General features: G+C 48.0%; 1 protein-coding gene across 1 annotated transcript in view; it reads left to right on the forward strand.

Annotated features, from left to right (window-relative positions):
- The window catches only part of LOC127587895 (transmembrane protein 132E-like), a 33,630-nt gene that overhangs the window by 2,837 nt on the left and 12,469 nt on the right, over nt 1-18,324 (forward strand). Inside the window, 2 exon segments of the mRNA XM_052046367.1 lie at nt 12,724-12,864; nt 16,817-17,009. Coding sequence (XP_051902327.1) covers nt 12,724-12,864; nt 16,817-17,009 — 334 coding nt within the window.

The following is an 18,324-nucleotide window of genomic DNA, read 5'->3' on the forward strand; positions in this document are numbered from 1 at the left end:
TCAACATGTTTCTTGCTAGCTAACAATCGGAAGCACAATTGTACTTTTCCTCACTTTTGCGGCAAAAAAAAAAAAAAAAAAAATTCCCGTGTTCTGCAGTTTGAGAGAACACACACGGAAAAAAGTTCCTGGGGTGCCGCGTTGCTCTCCGGCTGCGAGCTACGTCTTAAGGCGAGATGATGAAACGGCACGCTAACGCTTTCCTTGTAATTTTAGCATAATCTCCAGCACACACTTGTTAAAAGTTGCAGATTTGCTGAATAATTATTAAGCACGGCTGACTCATTAAGCCTCGGTTGGGGGAATTAAAAAAAAACCCACAACCCCCCCCCAAAAAGAAACCACACTCACACACGGTATTGTTTCTCCCCGCAGACACTCTCGGCATTAATGGTGATTTATGCTAACAATAAAAAAACTAAAGAGGAAAACTTAAGGCCCAAATTAATGAAAATCAACAGCAAGGCTTGTTCGTTTTTTTTTTTTTTTTTGCGTGGGGGGGGGGGTGTTAATGGGGGGGAATGTGCGTTCGTAAACAAAGCGTTCATTGACATTTTGCACCGTTGGGGCCGTGATAACATGGTGGCGAACGCTAGTGCAGCCCGTGTGGAGCCAATTTTATTTTGGGGGGGGGGGGGTAGCACAAATCCCCCGATAAGAGCTGAACAGCAGATGTTTTATGTAGAAGTGGATTTGTTTGCGAGAACATTAGTTGAAGCCACCTCCGTTTTCTCAAAGTGGGGTCTTTTTTTTTCATTGGAAGCCCGAGTACGATCAAAATGTGCATTTTCCAAACTTTCGGCACCTTGAGAATAATAAAGATGGTGTCAAAGTACTACTTTTGCCTAAATAAAGCGCCTTAGCTCATTTCAAAGTCATCTGACGCCGATGACGATTCGCCGATGCGTCTCCCTCAGCATAGCGCCAACTACTGCTGAGGAGGACTTATTCAAAGGCAGATTTTTGTTTTCTCCCTCAAGTATTCAGAGCTGGTATCGGGGGGTCTCCAGGAGTGCTTCATACTCCGAAATAAAGCCGCTAGACGCCCGATACCGATAGCTGCGATCGTACTCGCCCGCCCCTTCATGAAACGTTCCGACTGCTAGCAATTTTCCAAACTTGTCGAAACGAATATTTCTGGATTAGGATGGGATTGTTTTTGTTTGTTTTAAAATAGTTTCCGACGTGGCTGCCGCCCCGGGAAATCCCCCCCCCCCCTAGCATATGTCGAATGACGACAAGCCCTCGCGGGGGGAGGGGGGGGGGGGATGCTCCATCCAAAGTGACGCCAGGCCGTCGGCAATCTGTCACGTCATTAAAACCATATTTTAGTGGTTGCGTGCGGCGCTCCCGTCGCCGTCGCGCCATGTGGCTCGACTTGAGCTTTCGCCCCCGCTCCCGGATTCTGTCAGCGCCATCTGCCAGCAGTCTTGACGGGGCTCTTGTTTCGTTTTGGGTTTTTTTTTTTTAAAATGGCTCACTGACGGTTTTTAGCACTGAAGAAATGACTCTTCCCATCGGTGCACTGGCTCACCTTCCAGCTCGGTCGTTCTTATGGCGACTTAATGAAAGGGTGTCAAAGGTGCGACTAAGTAGCTTAAGTCTTCTCGCAGGTCACTCCAGGCCAAGTCGCTCCCTGAATTTGATGAGTCGCCGCATATCGCTTGCGAGTTTGACCGCGTCGCTCCTCATTTCAAGCTCAGTCGTGCATTTTTCACTTTGTTCTTCGCCCAGGTGAAACGTTTACCCCTTTGCAACTATCCGAACGGTCGCGCCCCCCCCAAACCCCCTCCATCTGCTCGCACGACCGTCAAAGTCAGCGGTGGGCCGCCTTGTCAGAAGATTTCGAGCCCCGCCGCGTTCAGCTGATTTTTATCAGCACTCATAAACGAGGACGAGGTCAGGAGAGCCTGTAAAGAGCTTACGATGCTCACTCCGCAACGGCACCGTAAATCGCGTCTCGAAGGCAAAAATTTGGGTGCGCTCGCGGCAGTCGATTCGTCCATTAAAAAAAAAAAAAGGTAACGATGAGTCCAGTGGTTAGCACGTCGGCTTCACAGTGCAGAGGTACCGGGTTCGATTCCAGCTCCGGCCTCCCTGTGTGGAGTTTGCATGTTCTCCCCGGGCCTGCGCGGGTTTTCTCCGGGTGCTCCGGTTTCCTCCCACATTCCAAAAACATGCATGGCAGGCTGATTGAACACTCTAAATTGTCCCTAGGTGGGAGTGTGAGCGTGGATGGTTGTTCGTCTCTGTGTGCCCTGTGATTGGCTGGCAACCAATTCAGGGTGTCCCCCACCTACTGCCCGAAGACAGCTGGGATAGGCTCCAGCACCCCCCGCGACCCTAGTGAGGATCAAGCGGCTCGGAAGATGAATGAATGAATGAATGAATGAGTCTATTCATTTCCGAAATAAACAATCGGTGTCGAGCCGCTTCTCTCCACGCCGAGAGGAGCCGGTTGAGGCGGCTGGGGCATCTTGATGCCTCCCCGGTGAGGTGTTCCGGGTACGTCCTGCCGGCAGGAGGACCCGGAAACCACCCGGAACGCGCCGGAGAGACCGTTTCTCCCGGCTGGCAGGGGAAGGCCTTCCCGCCAGGAGCTGGAAGAAGTGGCTGGGGAGAGGGAAGTCGACCTCTGATGAGCGCTAGAAAGTTTTTTTGTGAATTGAAGAATTTGGACAATTTGACGGCGTTGAATGACTCTGCCAAAATTCTTAGATCGTACGAGAGTTCGGCTCCCGTAATGTGATTGAATGGAATTGCACAGAGTTGAATAGTCGCGTCTCAAAGAAACTTTGCCAAACTTGCCGCCATTTTGTGCGCAGTCATTCGACATGTGAACCCCAAAACTGTCACCATCGGTCGATTGATGAAGCATGTCGTGAACAAACGCCAGGGTAACGGAATAGGAAAAAAAAAAATTGAGGTCGCAATCACAATCGAAAGGCCGTACGCAGAAAGTGACTCATGACTTTCTCATACTTGTGTTTTTTTTTTTTTTTTTTTGCACCTGCACTCATTGTGATGCGTCTTGGAGACGGCGCGGCAGGGAAAAAAAAAATCCCTTTCATCGCGGGTGACGTTCAATTTCGAGCATGCGTTTTGAAGTGGGCTTGAATTACTAGCATGGAGCAAGCAAGTGGAGCGAAATCAATGTCTCTCGGCATGCTTCACAGCGCAGGTTCACAAAGTCCTTGTTTTTTTGTTTTTAACCCTCTCCGCCCCAAGACTCCGCCGCCCTCCTATTGTCGATTTATTGAAGGGTAGACAAGATGGAGGCGGCGCGGGGAGTTTTTCCTATTTGACTGCGACGATTTCTCTCGCTCATTTCCTTTGTGATTGGTCGAGATGGCGTTCGGAAAGGCCTTCGCGGAAAGAAGCGGTCTCGGCAGCGCCGCGGCGTTCCCGTCTCGGAAGCAAACAGACGCGTCATTCAACAGGCGCAACGTGCCCGCCCGCCCGTGCGCGCCCAATTCTATTTGCATCCGCCCTTTAATCCGCCGACATCCAGATTGCCACATCAAAGTGTGTCACGGGCTTGATGGAGACGAATCATGGAGGAGTAAAAAATGATCCGTATGCAAATCAGTTGCTCGGGCGGAGAGGGAGTTTATTTTACATTTCCTAATCTTCTTTTACCCGCGGCAGATTTATTTTGCTTCGTTGAAAGGCTATTTATAGCTACATTCGATTTGTATTTGTTTTTTTTTGTTTTTTTTAATTTCAAGTGTGAAATGCTAATAATGGGTATTGAGGGAGTTTTTTAAAAAAAGGCCATATTTTTAAAAAAATAGAGAAAAATTGAAGCAGTCCTATGTTTTTCAAAATTTTACGCTGTGGTTAATATGCAAAAAAAAAAAAGTTTGGTCATGGAACGAAAATGATTTTTTGCTTTTTTTTTTTTTTTTTTAATCCCCTCCAGGCCACATTTGGATTTGACAATTCTCGTGTTACCAAGCAACACGCGCAAGCCTCCCCAGCTGTCTGTCTGCATTTGTTGATAATATTAGCACCTGATTTGCTGAAGGAAGTTGCGACGTGTGCGCATGTTGAGAGTCATTATCGTCTCCTGCTCAAAGTGCAAATTGAATTCGTCGCGAGAGGCGTGAGCGTTTGTCACCGCTTGGAGGTACGCTAATAGCGCTGAGGGCTCGTTTCTTTTTTTTTTTAATCAATGAATCGATTTGACTACATTTTCCCCCGTTTCGCCATCCGCAAAATTGGGATGAACCGCATGAAGTAGTACGGGTAGCGTTTATTGTTTGGGATGTGTAGGAAGGCTCGATGGCGATGCATTGCTGCGTTGAAATAAATAAATGAAATCAAATACGGCCCAACAAATCAAGCGGTCTCATGAATTCATAAAATGGAAGCAGCGGGTCTGAAACGTGCATATTCAACGTCTGCGGTGCGCGCGCTAAAAACAGCCGTAACCTTTTAGCGCGAGAAACCACAGCGATGCCTCATCACCGCTCATTTTTTTTTTTTTTGCACGCACTCGTTCTCTCCAGGGGGAAGCCCTCCCTAGCGTGAAAACGCCAGCAGCGCCGTCGCACTACGGGGACCGTAGAAAACTCCTTGAGTGGCCAGGTGACCACTGAATGAATCCCATTTGGGGAGCATAAGTGGAGCAAGGAGCCCGTTTTTGGACAAACTTCCCAGACCCGGTGGGCGGGGAGGAAATATCGCGTGAGAAGGGAAAGGTCGCGGCGGCCGGGTAGCGCGCACGTGTCGAGTCATTCATGTTCCAAGGTACAATTTACAAAACAAGTGTTCAATTTGTGAAATGTCGCTCCTGGCGCCTTTTATCGAATCGCGATCTCGTCTCTGTCGTCAAATGTCTGCTCGTTTCTCACTGTAACCTCCTCCATCCCTACTCCGCCCTCCACCGGAGAAAGGAACCCCAGCAACCCCCCCCCCCTTTCTCCTCCTGCAGCCGCTAAATGCGATTGTAGTAATTCACTTAGCCAGCAAAGCGACATGATAGACGGGCTAACCCGTGGGAACACTCCATTGCGCTCGATTGCTGTCGCCAGATGCGAGTAAACACAAGCAAACATGTCCTTGAGTGTCGTCTGGTCGCAGCTTGCGTAAAGTATACGTTTTAAGCGCCGCTATTTGGGCTCGTTCTCGTCGGGAATTTTGAGCTAGCAATTTATCTGTCCATCTCTTCTATCGGCATGAAAAGCACCAGCACGAAAGGCGACAACCGTTTTCCAGCGTCTGAGATGTTTGTGCGATGAACAGCACCTAGTACGGGTTCCCAGCGTCTTCTCACGTCTCCTCTTTCTGTAGGCTTCTGTTAGCTGGACGCTAAAGTAGCAGTCGACATCTTTGCTCAGTGAACCTCCCGCCAAACACTTGTCACAGAAAACGCCGGGCCCTGTTTCTCGGATCTTCAATTTTAATGAGTTGGCCATGCGCTATTAAAGCCGCTTAGCTAGCGGCTAGATGCTAACGTAGCGGTCCGCATCCTCAACGCGTGCTACGTCGAATCAAAACAGATGGACTCCCCAAAAATTCTTGGCGTGTTATTTTATATATTTATTTTCTGCCAAACACTCCGCTTCTGTAAAAGTCCAGACCGTCGGGCTCTGTGATTCCAGCCGTTTGTTTCGAGTCCAACGCGGGAATCCGCTCATTCCCGACCGAGCATTTCTGTGACAGGCGACAAGTAGACGCAGTAAAATAGTCATTAGCAGACGAGTGCCATCTGCCCCGATGCCGCTAACGCTCCGAGTACATCAAGAACCTTTTGGCAGGCTTTGAGCCTGCCGTGCATCTGTTGTTCCATTTTCAAGTCTTTTATGAAGATGGCCTCACATTTCACGGGGGAGCGTAGCAAGCATTAATGTTGCACAAGCCAGTTGGTGCGGCCTATAAACAAACAAATCATGTCGCCATCTTTTGTTGGCGCGGTGGCCATCTCGGCTAGCGGTCGTTATTTTTTTTTTTTTCTTCCGGACTGGGAAAAGCGATTGCTTGAAATCGGTTTCATTGCCTGCCTAAGAGTCCTCTGATGGGGCTGTAGGTGAGCGGGAAAGTTTGGCCTGTTGTGAACAAATCGAGCCCCAGTCAAGCCAACGAGCTAGCTGCTAAAAGCTAACGTAGCTTAGTCGACGTCGGCTGTTTTCCGTCGGATGGATTCAGAGTTTGTCCGTTGTTTGTCCGCGGTGTTGTAAACACCTTCCTCTTTCTTCCAAAGGCTTTTCACGGTAGCCGGCACATTCTGTATGCAGGCGGGCGAATGTGATATTTCATTGATCTCCCCCCAAAGTGCTCCATGTATTTGCCCGAAATTAATCCGTCGTGTTTTGTTAAAGGGCACCGCAATGCAAAAGTCAGAGAAGATGGAGGAGTCTTATTAATCGCCGGTATGATAATACCATCAACAACCAAAAAAAAGGGTAAAATGTTTAAGGTTAAAAAAAGTACCTCAAGCAAAAAAAAAAAAAAAAAAACATTGCAAGGTCTGCGGCGTGGAATTTATGGCAATGGGTGGTCAGGGAGCACAAGTGGTCCGCCTCCTGATTGTTCTGCCTCTTGAGTGAAGAGCCTCAAGAGCCAAAGCGAGGGAGAGAGTAAGATCTGTAGAAATCAAAAGAAATCCGAACAGGGAAGGCAAAAAAAATCCAAATCCAGCGTGTCCTCAGAGGTACCCAATATCATCCATGTAACAACGGAATTGGGTCCTGACTTTTCGAGGATGATGAAGGGGATCTAGACAAGAGCTTTGAAGTACAATGAACATTTTTAGCCGCTAAAAAGTGGATTTTTGGTCTTTTGAGATAGACTGGAAGGCGGGATGTACAGCAAGGTGTATCACCCACCGAACGATAGAATTGGAGGGGACCTCAAACAGAGCCTGAGGAACACCTAATACTTTTTTTTTTTTTTTTTTTAGGGATAATGAACGGATGGATTTGGTGCCTGATATCACAATTTAGCATCTCGGTGATTTAATATTGTCATTCCCGATTAATAATTTTTTGAACGCCCATTTTGGAGATCACATCTCATCGTCTTGCACAATGTACATGCCCACAAGCTTGGCTGTCTACTGCTTTTTGTTGTTGGTGATGATGATGATGATGATGATGATGATGTCCCTAATTGACTCGAGAGTAACTGCTGGCTGCCGAGCTCTGGGAGAGAGAGAGAGAGAGATTCATTTGTTACGGTTCGTGGTATCGAGCGCCATCCTCCCTTATGCTCGCCTTTCCCCGGAATTGCCGTTTGAGTGATCATTTCACCGATGCTAAGGAAGGCCTATTTTTTATTCTGGCTCATTTATTTATTTATATTTTGGCAAACATTCCCCCAGTAACATTTTAATACAACTGCGCCACTTTGCACGCTTAGCCAATTCTCTCCTAGAGTTGTTTTCGGTAAGCGGAGTTGGCGGCTCATAAAAGGACACGGGCGGGGAATATAGACGGCGAATTTTCCGTCGAGGTTCTCCGCATTTATTCAGCGGCTGCTTTATTTTCTCTCACTTCCTTTGTTTGCATCCCAGGAATGTCACAGAAGAACATGTGTTGACACGTTAATGGTGTGGTTTGTTTGACTTTTTTTTTTTTTTTGGAGAGACAGCTCTTTGTTCATTAGATTTCAGACAAAAATAAAGGCATTGGAAACGACTTCCACGTTAGCTTCTTGCGCTAGCCGGCCACTCCTTTATAAATAGAGCTGAAGTTCGCAAGTAGTCACACACACACAACACATTACAACAAAATGAGGTCTAAAAAACAGATAATGAGATCTAAACAAAAAAAATAAAAATAGTTTCAAGTATGTGAGCTCAAGTTCGACGCCCTTGGCTGCGCGATCATTAACCTTACGTGGTGCGGAGCTGTGGGCCATTGCTTTGTGATTTATCATATTCACTTTTCATGTGCGTGCGTGTGTGCGGCATGACTTTTCTTGCACTCCTTGTTTCGAGCATCCCCAGAGAGAGCAACTTTTTGTCGGTGCGCTCCACTCTGAAAGAGAAGGTCCTCTGGGAAAAGAGCCCGCGTCAAGTAGCGGAGTACATCAGGAATCAATGCCCCACCCACGTCTTTTGAATTTCATCTGCGCTTCTTTGATCTCTCTCGTGGCCGTCAAGCTCCGCGAAGGAAATTTTCGTAGCTGTTTGTGAGTCAGCAGGATTACACGCAGGATGCAAATAGATCTGCTCATGCTCACTTTTGGACATTGCCGATTTGTGCTTGGTTCCATCTGTCAAGTTAATTGCTCAGTCTTTTGGAATTACCATTTAAATACGTTGAGATTCAAAAGGGATTGAATATTTTAAATGTAAAACATATTTGAGAAAAAGTCATAGCTTTTATTATTTTTATTTAATTAGAGTTTTCTATTTGAGTACCTACATTGGCTCCCGTTTCCAACAATAAAGATTTGAATTACAGGCAAAACATCTGACTGCTTTTAGTATTTAACTGAGAGAATTTGTATTTATTTTTTTTTTCTTTCCCAAGGTGCACCTTTGAGTGTATTCCACAATCCGTATTTCCAAGTGTAGTCCGCTTCCATGGCGGCGTAACGATTGCCGTCAGGTCACACTCGGGCGAGCGCCCCAATTGTAACGTCAACGTAGCTGTGAAGCGTGAGTCAGTGCGCCGGATTGAAAGCCGACCGCTGTCCGCTGGACCCTGCGCGGATTATTCGTGTTATTACAACAGAAGTCCGCGTCAAGGCTGCAGTGAGCCCGCTTGTCCCCCCCCCTCCCCCACCTCCCTTTCTGCACGTCTGAGCCCGACCGGCCTCATCAAATAAATTGGACGCCTGCGACTTCTGTGATTGTGGCTCGCCCCGGAGAGTCTTACCGCTCTGCACCGTAATTGCCTTCTGTGAGCCAGCCTTGCGCACGGAACGCACGACTCGGTCCAAGGGCGGGGTGTTGCTAATCGTAGGAAACAATTAAAATCTCCATGATGCAACGGGATGACTGCGCTGAAGGTGCGCTAATCCTGCCGAGCGGCTTATTTAATTGCCGGCGAGATTCGCCGGCTTTCCGTGCGAGTTTGAGCTAAATGCTAGGCTAACTATAGCCAAATCCCTAACACATGGCTTAAGTCTCGTTTGTTTCATTTACACTCGTCAGGCTGACGCACACAAACTGCCTTCGCGGGCTGTTTCAAGGCACTTGCTCAGCATAGGGCGAATAAACAAGGCCACTTTCGTGGGAGAGAACAACAATTCTAGGAAAATTCTTTATTCTTGTCGGATTGAAAACCTTTTTCTTGACAAGGAATACTTAAATGTAGCGATGAGCGAGAAGCGTTTGCCGCTATCGCTATCGGGCCGACAGCAGCCTTATTTTAAGATATGCCGATCCCGGCCATCGATACTTGATGCAAAAAAAATAAAGACATCAATAAATGTGACATCAGTAAGTCTTTGTGGGCGGCAGGTGGCGCTATGCTGCCGCAGTTTGGCCACTCAATGTGTGCGTCGGAAAGAGAGGTCTTGTAATGTTGTCAAAACTACTACAGGTATCTGTACTTGGTATCGGTGAGTACTCGAGTGAATGCAAGTACCCGTATCGGTCTTACAAAAAGTGATATCAAACACGTGTGTGTGCATGCGCATATATACTGTACATATACATGCGCGCACGCACACAAATACATTTTTAGATGTACAAATCTCAATCTTAAGAGAATGTTTTATTTTTAGAGCGAAAAAGTGGCCTGCGGTGTGCGACCAGGCCACCGTATGCCAAACTTTTGCAAGTGCGGGCCGTCCCTGATGGACGTCGACGCGAAAGTAAACAAACAAGCAAGATGTCAGCACTTAAATGGCCAAGAAGCACTCTTTGCATTAGCGCAACTTGGCAAAACAAGGGCTAAAACTGGACACTAAAGTTGTCCACTCCCCCCACCCCCTCGTCTCCGCATCCCGCCCGCCCGAAGAAGAAGCTCCATTAGTTCCCTTGGCGGGACACTTTGCGCCACTGCCAGCACGACAAATTTCATCGCGGCGGGTTATTTATAATTCAAACTAAGTGCACGTTCTTATTTGTCTGCGAGCTTCTCCGCGCGCGGCGACATGTCATTTGTTTTACTTTTGAAACGGGCCGCTCGGGACCGAGCGCTTTTATGTGTTTTGACAAATAAACGCTGATTGCTTTACGCCGCGGTGGATCATTACGACCGCCGCGCTCACGTCAACCACAGTCAAAATGCTGCCGAGAGTCGACGCCTGCCCAACGAAAGCAAGCGGCACTTTCAAATTTTCTTTTTTTTTTTTCTTGGAAACGGACAACTTTTTTCTCCCAAATATGACTTTACTGCTGTAATTTTTTAGAATTAAAATAAATGATTCTCTTAGGATAATTGTTCTTTTGTTCTTAAAGAAATCTGACCGTCGTCTAAAGAAATTATAGGGGCAGGCAGGTGTACTCTTCATCATCATCATCATCATCACCCCCTTCATCCTCCTCCTCATCACACTCATGAAAAAGCATCCCGGCTCATCGACTACGACCTTTGCTAACGACTGCGGCGTAATTACTCCCCCCCCCCCGCGTATTCCCGAAGGGGCGGCGACTATTGTTAACCGCAATTTCCACCGGCGGCCTCCAAGATGAATTGGCGACATTTCGTCTTCCTCCCGCGACACTCGATTTGCCGTCACTTCAGCACAGCAGGAACATCTTCCCCGCAGGGAGAAAGCTTCTTTTGCGTAAAAAAAAAAAAGAAAAGCAAATGAACAAAAAACACAAAAACAAAACAAAAAGAGAAAATAGATGCGGTGTGCTCGTAATAATTTGTCACCGTCGGAGGTGGGATCAGAAACGTAACGGGCGGGATGCCGACTGTGTCGAACCGTATCCCGCCCCCCATCAAAAGAATCCAACTTTATCTGATGTTGTTTTTCAAAATCAAGTACTAGGTTTTTTTTTTAATAATGTTATCATCTCATCTTTCAGATCAGCCGGATATGATTATTATTATTGAAGTGAATTTCACTTTTTCTCAAGTTTTTTAAGCTTTTTGTTTTTTTGATCAATTTTTTAATAAGTGTCATACTCTTTTTGTGCTTCTCAAAAAGAAGAACATGATTTTTATCAAATGACAAAAACTCCAATATGGGTTTTATTTCAAATCGGTATTTCGACACATTTTGCGTCTATCTTGGCATGGAATGATTTTCTTTCTTCGAATAATACAAGAGTTGTTGTTGTTTTTTTTTTTTTTAAATGTGCGTGACAAAAAAAATCCAATACTATTCGGAAAAAAATGCGAGGTTGCTCTTTGAAAAATTCAGCCTTCATTGTGGAAGATTGTTCCTGTTGTTTTTTTACCTTAAAACGTCCCCCCCACCCCCGTCCCCAACAAAAAACAACAACCATAAGAACAAAATCACAGTTCCAGAACTACTGGGCCTTCCCCTCTGTGATGGAATTCATCCGACTCCGTTTGACAAGTGTCATGGAGTAAATTACATACTTGGTGAAAGTATCCCCCCCCCCCCCCCTAAAAAGTGCACTTTTTACCTGCAGGGAATTGTCTGCACTCATGATCGCCTCCCTCCGACGACCCCCCAACGGGCCTCTTGGAAGGAAACTTTTATTTCCCGCGTCTTGAGGTAGAACTTGTGTGAGTGATTATTGCGGCCGGGAGAACGATCGGCGGGCGTCCCGAAGGTGCTTGACTTCTTGGAGAAGCCCCCCCCCCTCACCCCCCCCTCCCCATTTAATGGCTGTGCTCAGCGTGTGGATAAAGTGCTTGGAATTTTAAGTACCGCACTCCTTTGGCGGCAAGTGCACGACACCGCGATTGCCTGCGACCGCATGCCGGAGTTAACCGGAGACGACGGCCTTGGGGGGGGGGGGGGAATGACCGAGTGAGAATCCTTTGGAGTTTGCTAGAACGACCCGGTAGCCGGACGTGATTGCACAACGCTGCGGAGCGGCCGCGCCGGTTGACTCTCGATGAAGCAGGTCCCGTCGTTTCATTCGTTAAAAATGAATTTTAAAAAAATAAAAAATAATAAATCCAAAATATACGAGGTGGTGAATAAGCTGCGCTCGTGACAGGGTGAAGAAAAGTGGCGGCGAGCCAACGGGGTTGCTAGGTCGTCGTCGAAGTGGAAGGTGTCGCCGCCATGGAGGCTAATTAGCGTCTGCTAGCCAACGCGTTTGCCGTGACGAATGGAGCAGCAAGTGGGTCGCCTTGTTTGGCCTCTCTTCCCTCACTTCGCTTTTGTTGTTTTTCTAAGACGACATCAAACGCGACGCGATTTGCGAAGCCTTCCGCATTTCCGTTTCACCTAATTGGCGTGCGGCGTCTCTAATGAGCGCTGCAATAACAAGAAACAATGTTCTAATCGCCGCAACCTGTCACAGACGCCTGCGGCCAACGAGATACAAATGAGGATTACGATAGAGTTTAAGTCGCTGCGAGATTGAAATGTTGATCTGCGGTTATCTCCCGCGACGCTTGCTAACGCACAAAGGCGGCGGCGGCGACGACGCACTCTGACCCCGAGAGCGATGGCGGGCTTTTACGCTCGTGTTTGTCCCCCGCAGCCGTCTTCATTCATCTGACTTATCGATCCGGCCGCCCGGTCGCTTTGGCCGAGGTGCGGGGGCAGGCGGCTGCGCGAGGGACCGTGCGCCGACCTCCGGCCCAACACATAAATCATTTCCTGGAATAAAATAATAATAATAGAGAGATGAATTTTTCTTTTCTTTCCGCCTCTGTACCCCCGCAGGGTGAAAGCTAAAAAAGGAGTGAACCTGATCCAGACCACATCCAAGAACGCCCAGTGGAAGGTGGACTGGGAGGTTCTGTCCGGCGCCAAGCATTCCATCACCACCATCGACGTGAACAAGAACAAAGCGCTCAAGCAAGGGTGAGTCCATATCGCGTGTAGAAAAGAATATTTTTCCGGTAATATTACGACGTCGTCCTCCAAATGGACTACTCAAAGTCGCCTCACGGCAACAGAGTCTTCATTTTACGAAAATAAGAAATTGTTTCCCCAAAAAATGCAACCTTACAAAGCTTTGTTACGCTCTTTTGTTCTTGATTTTACTGCTTGGTGCTTTCTACCGCCTTTATTACGGATTTGTCTTAATCTTTATTCATTCATCTTCCGTACCGCTTGATCCTCACTAGGGTCGCGGGGGGTGCTGGAGCCTATCCCAGCTGTCTTCGGGCAGTAGGCGGGGGACACCCTGAATCGGTTGCCAGCCAATCGCAGGGCACACAGAAACGAACAACCATTCGCACTCACACTCACACCTAGGGACAATTTAGAGTGTTCAATCAGCCTGCCACGCATGTTTTTGGAATGTGGGAGGAAACCGGAGCACCCGGAGAAAACCCACGCAGGCCCGGGGAGAACATGCAAACTCCACACAGGGAGGCCGGAGCTGGAATCGAACCCGGTACCTCTGCACCGTGAAGCCGACGTGCTAACCACTGGACTACCGGGCCGCCCTTAATCTTTATTGTGTATGTTAAATCACTCTGTATGTAACCTTTCAACGCACGCGGCGCCCAGGTGTTTTGTTTTGTTTTGTTTTTTTGCTGTTTTTCTTCGTCACTCTCTCGATTCCGGAGTTGAGTTGCGCGAGTGACAACGCGGCGAAGGCTCCCGACGCGAGCGCTTGTCAGGGAGCGCTAATTATGTCAGCGGCTTCTGGGAGAGAACTCGCCTCATGCATTATTTCCACGACAAGGCGCCACGGTGCCGGCGACACCTGCTTTTGACGGCCAACATTTGCAGAGACAAGCTGACGAGAACGACACTCGTCGCTGTTATTATTTGTTGCGCAGCCCGGCGATGACGATACCGCCGTGTTCTCGTCAAGCTTTTTCATGATGGCAGACGTTCCCGCTGGCAATGAATACTTTTCTGCGCGCAAATCCATTTGGAAATACCGTACGGACTAAAATGTTTTTGTGTAGCGCCAAAGCTTTACATTGCTTGTTTTTTGTTTTGTTTTTGTTTTTTGTTTTTAACATGCGTAACGGACAGACCTAAATGGGGACGGCTTTTCCTTGAACAAGATGAAGTGCGCCAGCAAAATCTCAAACCGCTTTCTCAGCAGCTGTGAGAGAATTAGTCATTCGATGTACTTGTTGTCTTTGATGTTTTGGCAAATTTTTGGCACGATTAATAGTCGAGCCGACGCTGGGTGAAAAATTCACTCTTGCCGAGAGGACGTCAAAGGCAAGACGGGCCTGGGCAACGTCTCAAAACGCATCCGGGCCTACATCTTATCTTTGTCTTTGATGTTTGTTTTTTGCTGAATTTGGCCTTGATGATTATTAGGAGTGTCCTTCAGCAAAGAATGGCTTGCAAAAAATAGAAAGGACGTCAAAGGCACTACAGATCTGTTTGGGGGGAGTTGCTGCCATTTGCAGTCAACCGACATCGTTGTTGTCTTTGATCTTTTGCTGAATTTTCTCTTTTAAAAGCAAAACAATCGCTTGCTCAAGAACAAACGCGGACAAATTCATTGGTTGTAAAAGAACATCAAAGGCGGTGGTTGCGCTCGCCTCGCCTCCAAAGACATTTTCCGTTGCCGCGCGCAGTCCTGGGCGCCAAATATGATCGTCTTTGATCTTTTTTGCGGCCTTTCCCCTTTCGTAGCGGCGCGATGGCTTGCCGAACCACAAAAGTTGACAAATTCATCGATTCGAAAAGAAAGGGAAAGACTTTCTCGGCGCCGATGATATTGCGGCGCTGCTACGGCACGTAGCGGTTAGAAGGCTAACCGCTACGTGTCGTTACGTGTTTTTGTCGGTGAGCTTTTTCCTGTCCTAGCTAAGCCTGCACATTACAGCGAATAAGAGTTTCACGATTCAGTGAGCGCGTACCAACAAATCTTTTTTTCTTTAAAATGATATCGTCTTATAAAGAACATTGTATCCTTTTGAGTTCTGCGCCGTCCTTTGGTCCGTCCCTCCCTTTCACGCCCGGCTAGACTTTACGAGCAAAGCTTGAGGTGTTACGGCGGAATACGCGGATGGACACTCCCACCTCCGTGTACCCTCTTAAATTCCAGTCGTGCGTTGAGCGTTATCGCTGAATATGTTTTGGGCGTTTTGTCCTCCGCGTAACCCGCAAAGGAGCTGGCGCATCTCACGGCCGATGACGAAGAGGTCGCTCGTCGCTTGAGCTCTTTCTCACTTCATTATTCTATTTTTTGCCCAACGCCTTCTCTTCCATCACATCACACCCGCGGTTCATTTGTCTTTCGTGACCCCTTAGATCCCCCCCACCCCCCCACCCCTCCCACTCCCCAACCGCTCTTCTTTCCGGCCGTAGCACTTCCTCACAGTTGACGCGTGTGGGCCGATACATTATTGATGGTGGTCAATGGCTGTTCCATATTAATAACGGCGGGATGAGGAGGAAGCAAAGAAAAAACAGCCAACAAGGTCGTCGCTTCTTTTTTGGGGGGTTGAAGCGGGGGGAGGGGGGGGACAGCTGAATTATTCAGTGTTATTTTTATTCGTATTTTTTCCCCCTTGGATTTGACATCAAATAAATAAATAATGGCACCTTTCGAAGCGTATCTTGGGAAAAGTTTAGGGGCGGGTTCAAAGTAGTTTTGAGGGCATTCGAACTCAGAAATGCAAATTGGTGTCAGAAGCGAGATGTGCCAAAAAGCTTTTTCCGTGGCGGTGGTTTGGTTAGTATGTGCATGTACTTTTTGTACCTTTTGCAACGTGGATCAATGCGGGTTACGGACCTCCAGGTGTTTCATCCCAATAGACCCCCCCGGGTCAAATTGTTGCAGCCACAGTGACTCACCGATGTCAGAGGTGGGACAAGTGTCTCATAACCGATGTCATATCGCGCCTCTTCAGTCACGACGCGATGATGCGACTTCACCATAGTGACATGAATTAGCGACGCCATGAGCGAACGTTCCGCTAAAAAGGTCACCCTGTAATCTGGAAGACTTTGTCAACATGATTTGTGAAAAAAAAAAAAAAAAAAAGAACCCACCTGCTGTGACACGTCCACCCCCCCCCCCCCCCCCTGCTCCACCCCGTGCAAATCTGAATCCAATCTCATCAACGGCGCCTAAATGTCAATTGTGGGCAATTACAGCAGGGCCGGGAAGACAACGTTTTGTGTGGCGTTTGGAATCCACAAGCGCACGGTTCACGTGGCTCTTATCGCCGATGCGTCTTCAGCGTGATGCTTGACGTTTTCATTAGAGCAGCGTCACGCTGAACGCTCGGCAGTGACGGACTCCACTTAAACGTCCGCCTCGGCCATTATTTGACAGGTTTTTTTTTTTGGTTGTTGTTGTTGGTGTTGTTTTCTGACAAAAGTCAATTTGAAATCGCCTTGTGCTGTATACAGTCCAAGGGCGAAGGGGAGAAGGGGGGTGTGGGGGGGCGCCATCGATCGCTGCGGAGAAAATGGGCGAACCCTGGCAATTATTTGCAAGTGAGAGGCCCCAACTTGAATTTGCAGTCTCCGCCAGCCTCTAGATTAAGGCGCAGTGATTGTTTATTGACGAGAACTGTTTTCATCAGTGCGAGGGGCATGCAGGGGGGGGGGGGGACTTGTGAATAATTCCTGGACGTTTGATACGCCAGACAAAACCGGCCGGCGTGACATTTAGAATGTGCCAATCTCCATTTGTGCTCGCTAAAAAACATCGCCCTTGTTTTTTTTTTTGTTGTTTTTTTTGGAAGGGGATGTTGGGGTTGTTTTGTGTCATTCCGCTATGACGATGCTTCTTCAACTTTTTTACGCCAAGTCTCCCCCCCGAGGACCCCTTCATGCTTATGTCATCAGATCTCGTCCCAATCGTACTTTTGCCTGTTTTCAGGGAGGCGGCGGGCAACGCCGAAGTGATGCAGCTCGACTTTGAGATGGAGAACTTCACCAGCCTGTCGGTGACTCGCCGCATCAACTGGAACATCGACTACAACGGTCAGAGCCCACCGCCCGAGTCCGAGAAGGTGGTCACCGAGCTCACCGTGGTTCAGCGGGACATCCAGGCCATCCTGCCCCTGGCCATGGTCAGTTCGACGCACGTCATCGATAGATGGCTAGAGGCTATTCAATGAGCGAGCTAGCTCAAGAGACGAGGCGGGCAGCTAAGTAGACACTAGCTAGCTCGCGAGGTACCAAGATAGATGCTAAGATGCTAAATAATGTGACTAGCTAGCGCTACAGACAGACAGCTGTTTGTGTAGCCAGATCCTAGCTAGCTTGGTCGCTCACTCGGTACCTGAACGGATGGAGAAGGGAGCGAGATACGATCTAGCCGGCAAAATTGCATTTTAGAGTTGTCAGAGAATAATCCAATATATCAACATATCCATCCATCCAATAAGCCACTCCGGCGCAATCTCAAGGGGTAAACTTAATTGGCTCCGCGAGCCCCTCTGTAACCTGAAGCGCTCGTAAATCGATGTCATATTTCCCCCCCCCACCCCCCGTGAAGTGAAATGAGGATGACAAACTACTCTTCATTTTAGGTTATGCGTGTTGCCGATGGAGGTGAAAAAGAAGTACAACATCCCGTCGCGCCATCTGCCCGTTGATGCCGAGACCGTTTGGGTTGCGAAATTAGCATGTAAACGGAGGTTAATTTTCGATTTTGTGCAGAACTCGGGATGGTTTGTAAACAGGGGGGCTCTCACCACTCGCCTGTTATTGTTGTCAAACGAATCACAATTATTATTCCTAGCATTCTTTTTATCAGCATATTTAGCAGTCAGTGGGAAACACGAATCCTTTCATTAGCATGTCGTTCATTTTATTTAGTATTTATGTGTACGTGTACCCAAACAATGCTTGCGAGTCACGCTGCTGCGTTTTAGCCCCCCCCACAATTGCTTGCTTCCAAGTGCCGCGAGCTCCATTACGCATTCTCCACTTTGAGTTGCACATCTGCTGCAAACATACGGCGCTCGCCGCACACCCGCCAGTCAGCGGGCCCCCTTGACATTTGGAGAATTAGCATGCGTCTTGTACGCCGATGCCGCGTGCCAAATTTTACACTCCACGCCGCCGTGACTTTTACTCGTTGTTTTCCTCCGCTGCGTGTGCCCTCTTCTTCCTGCCGCGCTGCGGGGGCTGCGCCGCTTTTGTTTCAATGTTGACGACGACGCTTCATTCGTTAGCTGTGTCTTTTGCTCGGGCGCTAGGTGGAGTTTATCTTGACGGGACGCGCCTGGATGGAATTGTTAGCGTGTGGTCTGTCAGACGTTCAAATTGCAAAAGATCCAAGAGGAATTTTTGCCCAAAAGACTACGTCTAAATCTAAAATGGCTGCCAAAACAACACCGGCAGGTAGCTTGGCACGTAGCTCGTGTTTCTGTGGGAGTC

The sequence above is a fragment of the Hippocampus zosterae genome, chromosome 16 (assembly GCF_025434085.1).
Source record: "Hippocampus zosterae strain Florida chromosome 16, ASM2543408v3, whole genome shotgun sequence".
Classification (NCBI taxonomy): domain Eukaryota; kingdom Metazoa; phylum Chordata; class Actinopteri; order Syngnathiformes; family Syngnathidae; genus Hippocampus; species Hippocampus zosterae.